The 11,933-nt window shown below is 58.9% G+C and overlaps 1 protein-coding gene across 1 annotated transcript in view; it reads left to right on the top strand.

The window, feature by feature from the left end:
• CTNNBIP1 (catenin beta interacting protein 1) overlaps positions 1-3,714 on the top strand; it is a 29,098-nt gene extending 25,384 nt beyond the window's left edge. Inside the window, exon 5 of the mRNA XM_047085362.1 lies at positions 3,031-3,714. Coding sequence (XP_046941318.1) covers positions 3,031-3,089 — 59 coding nt within the window. The 3' untranslated portion in view covers positions 3,090-3,714. The remainder of the gene's footprint in view (positions 1-3,030) is intronic.
• The last annotated feature ends 8,219 nt before the right edge of the window (positions 3,715-11,933 follow it).

Genomic DNA, 11,933 nt, shown 5'->3' on the forward strand with positions numbered 1-11,933 from the left:
TCCACCCTGTCAGCACAGAGCCCAGTGTGGGGCTCGATCCCATGAACCGTGAGATCGTGACCGTGACCCGAGCCAAAATCAAGAGTCGGACGCTTAACCGACTGAGCCGCCCAGACACCCCTGGTTTTGGCCATCTTTATCTTTCAGTGTGTCCGAGAGTGTGAGCGGGAGGCTCGCCAGCTTCTCCCCTCCTGTGCTCACCTGCATCCAGCAGAAAGGGGTGCACAAAAGCTCGGGCCCGAGTCCAGACAGCGTCAGCAGAGGTAACAATGGGGTGGACACAGCCTCATCTGTAAAATGGCATAGGAAACCTAGCGGACAGCCTGGAGGCGGCAGGATGGGCCTTCCTGTTCTGAGCCTCGTGATTGCCGGCAACGGTTGCACCCAAGGGAGCTGCCACATACTGAACCTCAAAGGAGGAAGGACGGCAGGGACCCACCTGAGGCCCTTCCTGGCTCTGAAGCTCTAAGAGCTCCCTTCTGCCAGCTAAGCGAGCGGCGCGCCCTCCCTGGTAGGTGGCTGGCCCAGATTTCCCGGAGAAGAGGAGGGAGGGGAGCAGCATCCTTGCCCGGAGGCCTGTGTGCTTCCTGGCCAGGCCCTCGTAGTGCAGGCCAGCCACTGATAAGGAGAGGTCGGACGACACTCTGGAAGGGCCTGCCCCGCTTGGCGAGGCCCGGAAGACAGCCGGCCCTTTGGGAACAGAACAGGGCACGGGCTGGGCGGCAGCTCCGCGGGCCCTCTGCACACCCAGCTCCCGCAGCAGAGTGGGAGGCTCTAAAAATGCAAGCTGCTGATTTCCCCACCCCAGCCAGGGACGGGCGACCAGCTGGCACTGTGGCACCAGCGGGACTCTGGCAGATCCTCTTCCGCCTTCAGGTGTCATGCTAAATAGTCACCGGGGTCCCTGTGTGACCTTGAGGAGCTCACTTCCTTCCCCAACTCGGAGCCTGGCCCAGGTGCGCACACCAGGCGGCCTGCGGGGTCGGGAGCCCGTGGTCGTTCCCTCCGCAGACTCACCGTCCCCTCCCGGGGTGGCCAGGGCTATTTTTGTGCCTGCGGCTCAGTCCAGAGGCTTAAGGTCCCCGTGAGAAAGCCCACGAGGCAGGCAAGGAAAGAAGCAAGTGGCTGCCCCTCCTTGCCGCAGCCCAGGCAGCACTCTCCTCCCCTCTCAGCCCCCACCTGCCCCTCCCCATCGCCCGGGGAAGAGCCGGCGTCTGCTAGGTGACCAGCTCAGCTGCCATGCAGGGTATGATGTCATCTTGGATTCTGTGGTTGCTAGGAAAATTCTGCCTGCAGTGATATTTCGTGGTCCTAGGACTGAGGCGAGAACAGAATGTTCCCGAGAAGACAGGGGAAGGATTCGTAGGGCTTCCCAAGCAAAGGAGCCCCCCATCCCAAGAAGTCAGAGGATTTGAGCTTCTTCCCAGGAGCTTGTTCCCCTTCTCAGGAAGAGAAGTTGTGCGGGTCACGGCAGAAACGCGTCAAGGCAGGTTGGGGTGCGAGCGGCAGGGTTGGCTCCCCTGACAGCACCGTGGCGACCTGGTGGCCAAAGGCGCACGTCCGCGATGTTGCCTCCTTGTGTGAGGACCCTCCTCCTGCAGCACCACAGCTGGGGGGCTCCCCCACCCCTCGGTTTCCAGGGGCAGCAAGAAGGAGGAGGCGGTGTGGAGGAAGACGGCCAGCGCCATGCGGGGGGTGGGGGGCAAGGCGGACACCGTTTCACAGGCCGGAAGCTCAGCCACGAACCACCCGCACCCGCCCCCTCTTCCGTGGCCTTTCCTGTGTCTGTTCTTCTCATCCTCCCCTCCTGGGGAGATCCCCTCCGGCAGGACAGAAGAGAAGTCTGTCAGAAAGGCCACGGCAGCTGATTATTGTTCAGGGCCTGACCACGAATTGCCCTTTAGAAAAAGGGGAGGGGGGCCTGGCTGGTTCGGTCGGTAAACGTACTGACTCCTGATCTTGGGGTCGTGAGTTCGAGCCCCAAGTTGAGTGTAGAGATTTTTTTTTTTTTTTTTTTAATCTTAAGGGGCGCCTGGGTGGCTCAGTCGGTTAAGCGTCCAACTTTGGCTCAGGTCATGATCTCGAGGTTCGTGGGTTCGAACCCCACGTCAGGCTCTGCACAGAGCCTGCTTGGGATTCTCTCTCCCCCCCCCCGCCTCCCTGCCCCCAAAAATAAATAAATAAGCTTTAATAAAACTAAAAACAGATACGAGGAAGGAAGGAAGGAAGGAAGCAAGGAAGGAAGGAAGGAAAAGGGGAGAAAGCCGTAGGCCCCAGGGAGGGCCAGGTCCAGCAGGGGTCAGGACCTGTTGGTCAGCTCACTTGCCCTTCGGCCTCCTCCTTCTGCCTGAGCAGCTCTGGGTAGCCACGGCAGGTCAGTGTTTTGAACTCTTTCCCTCCTCCCTCTTGCCTTTTCTGGCTGCATGTCAGAGCCTGTCTTATGGAAAACAAGACAAAGGAAGTGATTTCATGAGTGCCTGGACCAGAATCTCAAATCCATGTTTAAAAATAACAGTAATAAAGATTATGGCTATTATCTATCTCTGTAGGAGCCAGGCCGACTGCAGGCCAGAAATGGGCCTGGCTGTGCTCTTTTGAGCAGGTGCTAGGTGTGGGCAAAGAGGGATGGCTATTAGAAATCCTAATGAGCCTCCAAAAGATCAAGACCCGAGTCTTCAGAAGAAAAAGGAAGGTTCCCGAAGGCCTCTGGCTTTGGTGACCTGGGAGGAAGCGATGTGAGCAGAGCCCTACTCTGGGACCTGCAGCCCTGGGTGCGTGTCACACAGGCTTCTCAGTGGCATAGCCTTGAGCAAGCCTCTGAGGCTCGCCCCCGCAGCCCTGCCACCCTTTGGTGCGTGTCCCCTGGCCAGGCCGTAGGAAAGGCCCAGAGAGGAGGCGGTTGGCTGCTTTGGAAGCAGTTGGCACTGTGCTGGACTAACGCTGTCACGGGCGCCCGAGCCGCCTTGCCCCGCCCCGATTGCAGCCTGATGCCCGAGGCCCAACCAACAGCTCTTTCCTCCTGATGTGCAGGTGCGGAGGACGTGGTGATGGCATTTTCCAGGTCGGAGACGGAGGACCGGAGGCAGTAGCTGTGAACCCCTTGGAACACCCTGGAAGCTGGCAAGGGCCAAGAGATCTGTGTGGACCTCGGCCAGCCGAGTGGCAGCAGATCACCTTCCCGATTCCCCCTGCCCCTACACCCTACCCTACCCCACTCCAGGGTCACTCAGCAGGGCTGGCACCGAAGGAGGCACCGGTGGTGCAGTTACAATTGGCTTAAAGGGACGGACTCATGATTGGCTGCAGGAAGAAACCCTTTTATTTTTAAATCTTGACCAACAGAAACCTTTTATTTTTATTTCTGACTTTTTTTTTTTTTTTTTAATTTGCTCCTCGGTATATGGCTTCCCAGGAAGCTCTCCGAGATCTGGTGCTTTATTTAGGTCACTTTTTAGGAATGTGAAGAGGCCCGATTGGCTGCTTAAACTGGAAAAGGATTCTGATTGGCCAGCTAGTGGGAAACGGTGTTTTTTTTTTTTTTCTTTGATTGGCTGCAGGTGTTCTGCTGATAGCAACAGCTTCTCTCTTTTCAATGCTGAAAACAGGGTTTGGGACATTGGTTGTTATATTTGACTTGAAAAGAAAAAAAAAAAAAGAAACCAAGTGCGCTTTGCAATATTTATTACACAAAGAGCTTGCTGCTGCTTTCACGTGTTTTGTTTGTGTTTGCATTTGATTTGATTTTGATATGTGTGTTTGGTTTCTCATTGGCTCATCCGCGACTCCCGTTTCCAGGGGCGCCCCCGGCTCGGCCGCACGGGCGGTGTCTCTCCAGTCCGGGGGTCCACCTGGAGAGTGCATTTGCTCTAATGCCCACACCAGGCTCCACTGGCAAGGGGACCTCCGAGGCCCCATGCAGGGTCTACAGCTGGAAAAGAGGGCCCCCGAGGAGGTTTGTGCTGTCCTGTAGGAGCAACCAGAGCTTAGAGGTGACCATTAGCCAGGATTTATGTTCATCACCTCCATGCGTTGGCACCCGGCCAGGCCCCCTTCCGGGGGGAGCTGTGGGGCTCCCCTCCGCATGGGGCTGGGCCTCTCTGGCCTGTCCCTCCTGAGTAGAGCAGCGGGTGGCTCTGACCTTTCGGCCGATCCCTCCATATCTACTTCCTGAAGCCTCATCTGGGGCTCCTCCTGTAAAGGGCAGGAGCTGCTCCTGGCTGTGAGACCCCACAGTGGAGCAGAGGTCTCTGCCCGGGAGCCCGGAACCCCGGAACCCCCACAAAGGCCCCAGCTTGGCTCACGAGGCCCAGGAGGCCTTTAGGTCTCCACACCCGGCCCTGACCTGCGCCAGCCAGGCTCCAGGGTACCTGCCGCCGGGCAGTAGGCCCTGGCCCGGGCTTGGAGTCCTCATATCCGACGGAAGGGTCCCTCTCCATGTCAGCCTGGAACAGACATTGTTTGCTTCTGAAGTGCCGACTGAGACAGCTGGCCGGGCCTTCGCTGAGCAGGTTCCACCAGGCCGGCCCTCGGCCCGGGTCCCCAGAGACACACGGCAGAGCAGCCGGATTTGAGGGGCGGTGAGGGCCCCAGGTCTTCCCACCTGCCCTCCTCCTTCCCTCGGGGGGAGCCTGGCCTTCTCCCTGTGTCTCTCACCAGAGTGGAGTCTGGGTGGGGAGGTGGAGGGAGATGGGGACCTCAGGGACCGGGAGCCTGGACCCTCCCCCGAGACGGTAAATGGCTGAGGCCCCCGTTTTGCCCCAGGTACCCAGAGCCAGGAGAAGATTCTCAGAGCCAGACTCCCCCTTCTCAGGGCTGGGGCTGTACGGATCACAGGAGCTGCCCTGGGGCCATGTGGACGTCTCGTGCTGTGCTGTGAGCCTTGCCCCAGAAGGACTCGCGTGTCACAGCTTAGATGGCCCTGACCTCCTCTGCACGTGGGCCTGGTTAGCTGACCTGGTTAGGTTAACCTTCAAAGAGCGTCGATCCCCAGGGAGCGGGGACTATGGAGGCACCAACAGGGGCCCGAGAGCACCCTCCTCCAGGAGAGGCAGTTGGCGCATGTGTGAGCACACACACACTTTCACTCTCAGTATCCTGCCTCCAGCTGAGCCCCTGGGGAGAGGTCAGCTTTTGCGAGCCCCCTCCCCCCAGGTTATGACATCTGTCACCAGGTGCCAGTACCAGGTTGCCATTTTCCCCCTCTCTGTGTACCTGCAGCTCCCATAAAGGGTCCGTGTCCAGGCCAGTGGTGCGTCTGTGCCCCAGCCTGTCCTTGTCAAGGTCACAGGGCCTCCCTCTCGTAACAGCAATGGCCCCGGTCTGTCTTGCCATCTGAACACGAAAAGTGAAGGTGTTTCTGTGGCTCCATATTTCAACTGAAAATATATCTGTTGGAGAAAAAAAATTAACAATAAAGATTTTTAATAGCTTGGTGTGTGAGCTGAGTTACCTCCCTCGGAGTTGGGTGCGTTCGCTGATTGCCCCATGTCGCATGGGCTCCGCTGCTGGGCCCTCTCTCCCCAAGGAGGCACCACGGGGAGGGTCGAAAACACCATGTTTGCTAGTTTGATTGTCTGTGACCTGGAGGGTGACTCGGGGCTTGGAAGAATTCCGAGATCTGCCCAGCTGACAGGTCCCTGGAAGGCTGAGCCCCCTTTTTGACCTGGAGATTCTGATACCGTCTTCGATTGGACTGAGGTCAGCCTTCAGACGTGACCTTGCCCCTCTGTGCTCTCGAGCAGACACTGGGCACCTGCAAGAGTGCGGGGGCCCTTCCATCCTAGACACCCCAGCCCCCTGTGTGATGGCAGTGGTCTTGGGCTACTTGTAACAAAAGTCCAAACAGAATATCCGGCCCCTCCGTCATCCCAGAAATGGGAGATTTATTGCTGTTCAGCTGTATATTCAAGTTTAGAAGCTGAAATCATTTCTGCTTTAGGAATTTTTGCTTTGGAAGCATTTTCTAGAATGTTTCATTTCCACCCTTCATCATCCCATTTTAGGTCTTTTTTTTTTTTTTTTTTTTTTTCCCGCTTACATGGACTCCCTGCTTCTATTTCCTTTTCAAAGAGTTTCACTGGGAGCTAAACGCTGTGGGGTTTATAGACTCTGAGGATGGACGGCCCAATCGACATCATTCACTCTTAGCGTTGAGAGAGATGTTGAAGGCCGCCTAACAGGCCACACGGTGACCAGATGTGCGTCACCTCTGAAACATCTCTAAAAAGGGCTTGTCTAGGCTTTGCTTGGATACCCTCCAGGGTATTTTACATGGAGTTGGCCTGCCTTTCTCTGTAGGTTTTTATTTATTTGAATGTTTATTTTTGAGAGAGAGAGAGAGAGAGAGACAGAGGATGAGGGGGGGAGGGGCAGAGAGAGAGGGCGACACAGAATCCAAAGCAGGCTCCAGGCTCCGAGCTGTCAGCACAGAGCCCGATGTGGGGCTCAAACTCACGAACCGCAAGATCATGACCCGAGCCGAAGTCAGACGCTTAACCGACTGAGCCACCCAGGTGCCCCGAGGAAAAAATTTTTAAAAAGACAGCTGTGTTAGCCAGACATTACAGAGACACAATCTCCAAGGGCTCACGTTAGGTAAATTACTTGTGTTCTGATTTGCACTGTCGGGAGTTAACCTTGGTGTTAATCTGCTCTTCTAAACTGAGCAGTTGAGCAGGGGGAGGCGCTGACTGGCCCTGGTGCCACTGCCCAGCCCCCAGCAGAGACGCTGGGAGCGGACCCGGGAGGGAGGCGCCCTCCCAGAGTTGTCTAACTCGGTTGTGTCTCTTGTGGGAATTAGGCCAGCAAGAAAGAGGAGTTGGGACGCCACAGCAGGCCCAGGAAACACACTGGGGGCCGCGCGGCGTCTTTCAGGGTCCCTCGGCCCACACAGCAGGCGGCCTTCTGGGTTCACCTTCCTGGGTACAGGTGCACGCAGCCAGAAATGACGACAACCACTGGGATCGGGTCTGCTGAGGCCTGAGGCAGCCGGAGGCCAGGCTGAGTCTGGGGGAGGCCGGGTGGGCTGAGAAGAGGGGGGGGCAGGGTACCCTGCCTTTTGTTGGTGTTTCCCAGCCCTGGGGGGGAGGGCGGTTGAGTTATGAAGTGCTTTTCTCTGTCCCTGCAGGTGACTGGCAGCTTCGAGAATCCAGGCTGTTCCAGCCTTTGAACAGGGCCCTTTGTAGCAGGGAAACCGATCCTTCTGGGGCACCTGGTTCAGTGGTGGGGGCAGGAGCCAGCTCCCAGTACCCACCTACCACACCCGCACGGGCCAGTCATCACTCTCTCAACGTCCCTGTTGCCCTCCGCACCCACCCCTTTCCCGGAAATAGACTGACCTGAGGCCGCGTTTAGAAAACACACTTCTCTCTCTCTCTACTGAAGGAACTCCCTTTCCTTGGGCAATAACCGGGTGTTGAGGAGATTTGGGAGGCTTGTGGGGACGACAACTGCTAGCCCTAATTTAAACAAAGGCCTCCTTAAAGGATAAAGGCAGTGAGATGCTTTTTGAGTATCAGCAGGTGCCCCGCCTTCACTTCTCTCCTTGACGTTGGAGACCGGTTTCCCAGAGGGACCGGGCGGTCCTGCCCGGCAAGGAGGTCAGGAGAGCCGCTGACAGGGCCTAAGCCCCATCCTGCCCTGCCTGGGCTGCCTTGTTTGCACACCTGTGGGGGAGGCTGGCCCCACATACACAGTCCCAGGAGGCGACTTCAGACCCTGAACTTGTGAGAGTTTCCCCCTCCTGGCCTTTGGCCTCGGCCCTTGAGGGAGGTAGGTTTTCCACACCCATCTTTTATGCAGGTAACTCCCTCGTCCTGGTCTCAACAACGCAGGGAACGTGTGTCGGGTGCTGCCCGTGTGCGGGTGCACAGCCCTGTATTTCCGCCATCTTCAGTCGTGTGTGAGGCAAGGATGGTATTGTCCCCATTTTACAGATGAGGAAATAACATAATTTGCTTCAAGGTCAGCGCTTCTCCCTTCTCCGCAGCCCCTGGCCAGCGTCTGGCAGCCTAGCCTCGAAGACGCCTGTCCCCACGTGAGGTCAGCGACAGAGCTCAGAGATGAGGGACTGCAGGCTCGGATGGGAGCCCTGCCTCCCTACTGTGACCTCTGTGCTCTGGCACCGGCCTCGGCCTTCACTTGCTCATCGGTAAAATGGGAATAGTAATAAAAACAATTGCACCTTCGACAGATTCTACGCAAGAATGCTTTGAATCCAACCCCTGCCAGACAGAATCCTCTTTTGACCCGGGTTTGTACTGTTTGCCGCCACAGTATAAACCTTTATGTCTCCGTAGCCGGGAGCTGGGAAGACAGTGAGGGCCCTGGAGGCCGGCTGGTGGGATTGAGAACGAGATCTGCCAAAAAATGGGAAAAAAACCACCAAAAAACAAGAGCATCTATCCCTCATGGGGATGAGGCTGTTGCTGAGAATTATGAGCTGATGCAAATGACTAGTTTAGCAGAGACCTGCCCACAGTGGGTGGTCACTGGCTCACACCCCCATCGCCTCTGCTTAGAAGTCATTCGGCACGAGGCCTGTGTGCAGCTCCTGGAGGGGAGCAGTGTGGCCCCAGGTCCAGTCAGTGCTTGTTAAATGCTTTTTTGATGAGGAGGAAAAGGCTAAGACGATCCCTTCATAGGGACAGAGCTTCCTCCTGCTCCCTGACCCACCCCAGGCCTCTTCCTCCGCTAAGCAGCTTTGCAGGGCAGGGGGAGGAGGCGGGGAGAAGGGCGTTAATTGGACCGTCCCTCAGCCTTCCGGAAACTGCAGAGCCGAGGGGGACCCCCGGAGGGACCTTGTGGAGGCTGGACAGGCAAGGAGGGGCCTCGCCGAGTCTGGGGGCGGGCGTCCTGTCTTCCAGGGAGCCCTCCTGCTCACTAGCTCGTGCTTGAACTCCAAATAGAATCAGAGCCAGCCAGAGAAGGGGATAAAATTAAATCCTTGATCATGATCAAGTGGTTAAAAAAAACCCATCACAGCCAGAGGCTCCTTCCCACCGCAGACGGGCTCTGCTTCGGAGCAAACAGGAGGGGGAGGACGGGGAGCTGCGGAGCCCCGAGCCCCGAGCCCCCGGCACTCCCCCCCCCACCCCCCGCCCTCCTTTGGGCCCTCCCAGATCTCAGATCGGGTCACAGACCTCAGCCTCCCCGAGGCCCCGAGGGTTCCCTCCCGGCACTGAAGCCCGAGCAGTGGGATGATGCCCCTGTAGGCCTCAGGCAGTAGCTGCTGTCGGGGAGGCCCTCCTGGGCTCTGGGCTCAGCTGCACAGACCTGGGTTCCAGTCCGGGCTCTGCCCGTTACAAGCTGTTTGATGGGGACGAGTCACGTGATGTTGTCAAGCCTGCTTCCCAATGTGGAACACGGGAGTAGTAATGGCTCTATCTCGGGGTTGCTGCCTGGAGTGAGTATGTGAGCTGCAGCAGCGGGGTCCCCCCGGTCAAGCGGTAGGTTCCCCCCCCCCGGTCAGGCGGCAGGTGCCCCCAACTTCGACCTCCCCTGAGGCAGGGGCTGGGGCAGCTCTAGGGGTTTCTTCTGAACAGGCCGTGGGTCGATACAGCCAGGTGTCGGGGGGTGGGGGGAGACAGGCTGGGACACCCGGGGCGGCCATGGGGCTCCCAGGCCTGGCTCTGGCGCCCTCTGTGTCCCTTCCCAGACTCTCGGCCACCATCTGTGGACTGGCTCTGAGGCCGCCCCTGAGGGAGAGCGCGGTGGCCTGGTTGGGGGCACCTGGCGGGCCAGAGCCTGTGGCGGGCGGGCGGGCGGGCGGGTGTGAGGAGGGAGGACTGAGGTGTCCCTCGGCCTGGGAGCTAGGATGCTGAGAGAGGAAACAATGGGGCGATAAAAATAGCTCTTTGTTTACCCTCCACCGCACATCCTCACGAGCCCTGGTGTGAAAGCAAAACACCGACCACCCTGGGGAGCCAGAGGCAGCACAGCCCGGCCCCGGGCGTGCTGGGGGCTCGGCTGTGAGTGGAGAAGGGGGGCCCGGCTGAGGGGGTGGGGGGACAGCCCCAGGTGGGGCCTGCCTCCCCCTCGGCCGCTCCTACACCCCTACCCACCGCCATAGTGCGCGAAGCAGCCTCGCTGGCCTCAGTGGGCGACTCCTGGCACAGCTGGCTCCGTGCTCCCTCAGAAATAGCCTGACCCACCCACCCTGCTCAGCCCTGCTCCTGCTGGCCCGCCCCCTGGAAATCTGTCTGGGGGGGATGGTCCAGCCTCCCAGGAGAAGGTGGTCTGGGAACGTTTCTCTGGCTGAATCACCCCACACTCCACGTGGAACTGCCTAGACTTCAGAAAAGCCAAACCCTGGGGGGGTGGGGGGCGGCGGTGGGCAGCCTGGACTCTGGTCCCTCAAGGTTTTTATCCAGAACCTTCCTTCATAGCTCTCACAGCTTGCTCCAGAGGGGGGTGAACCCTGAGCCACCTGGATGACCCCCAGACTTCTCCAGACTCCCGGAGAGTTAACCCAGCCCAGCTGCACCACTGAGCCCCTGCCGGGCATCTAGCCAGTCAGGATCTGCTGACCCAGGACCTGCTGTGCGCGAGCCGAGGAGGCAGGGATGAGAGACGGAGCCTTGCCCTGTGGTCTCCGCGGCTGCTGGGGCAGACCGACCTGGAAATAGGCTGTAACCGAGCAGCGTCCTGTAGTAAAGGAAGCCCCCCCGCCCTCCCGCCAGCCTCTCCCCGGTCACTGAGGAGGCAGAACAGGGCTGGCACGCCCAGGCTTGTCCTCAGGGAGCTGAGGCGGTCAGGAGGGTCCCTAGAGCTCCTGCACCTGCCTGGGGGCCGTCCTTCTCTCTGCCATGCCGTGCAGCTCATGCTGGGGTGAGGCCAAGGTGATAGCAGAGGCCCGTGGGTGCCCTGGCCGGTCCCTGGTTCCTCCCCAGTAACCAGACCAAGAGAGGGCAGCCGAGAAGCCCAGGAAGCTGCTTCAGAAGGAGGAAACATATGGAGAGACGTGTCAGGGCAAGCCCCGGGGTTCGGGCTGGAAACCCAGGAGGCCCCCATTACCTACCCGGCCTAGTGGGTTCCTGCTGGCGCCGGATGGCCCTGTTCTTGCCACCCGCTCCCCAGGCTGTGTGACCCACTCAGGGCCCTCTCCCCAGAGGGAGAGGAAAGAGGAAAGGGGGTGTCCCAGTACCCTGTCCCACCCTCCGAGAGCCAGGACAAGCTCAGGTTTAGGGGATTAAGCTCTTAAAGGGCATTAGGCAGGAGAGGAGGCCGGGAGGGTGAGGAGGGGACGGGGCACCGCAGAGAGAGCACCGGACGACCACCACCAGTCCACTAACCCTGGCTGATTCTATTCCGTGTGTCTGAGCCTCAGTTTCCCATCTGTAAAACAGGGTTGTGGGAGCCAGCGCTGCTCCTCAGACCCTCTTGGCCTCTACCCTCCAGGCGGGTGGGAGCGTTGTGTCCTCCTCTCCTCCTTTTCAGTAATGGTGGCCCTGGCTTGCTTTAGCCCGTGAAGTATGGGTAGAAGTGACGGGTCCCTGCAGGCCGAAGCCTTTTGTTTATCTTCAAAGAAAAGAGACAGCGTGCGAGTGGGGGGCATGAGGAGAGAGAGGATCTTAAGCAGGCTCCACGCCCAGAGCAGAGCCTCAGGCGGGACTTGATCTCGCGAACCGAGAGATCGCCACCTGGGCGGAAATCAAGAGTCAGAGGCTTAACTGACTGAGCCTCCCAGGCGCCCCTGTAGGTGGAGGCTTTGAGGGCCTCCCGGGAACGTTCTGGAGGTGGCTGCCCCGTCAGCCTGTGTCCTGGCAAGGCCCCAGCCAGTCCACACTCGAGGAAGGAAGTGCGCGGTTTGCTGCCCTGGGGCTCTTAGTCTGTTTGTTTCTCCACCGTCCGCCGGCCTCCCCGGACCACTGCGTTGCCTCAGTGATCTTGAGCCTTCGAAGCTGTGTGGCTTCTGACTCCTGCCGTAGCTGAGA

This window comes from Lynx rufus, unplaced genomic scaffold, assembly GCF_022079265.1.
Source record: "Lynx rufus isolate CCGP_SWC_20201006 ecotype Redwood Valley unplaced genomic scaffold, mLynRuf1.p SCAF_2, whole genome shotgun sequence".
NCBI classification, from domain to species: Eukaryota; Metazoa; Chordata; class Mammalia; order Carnivora; family Felidae; genus Lynx; species Lynx rufus.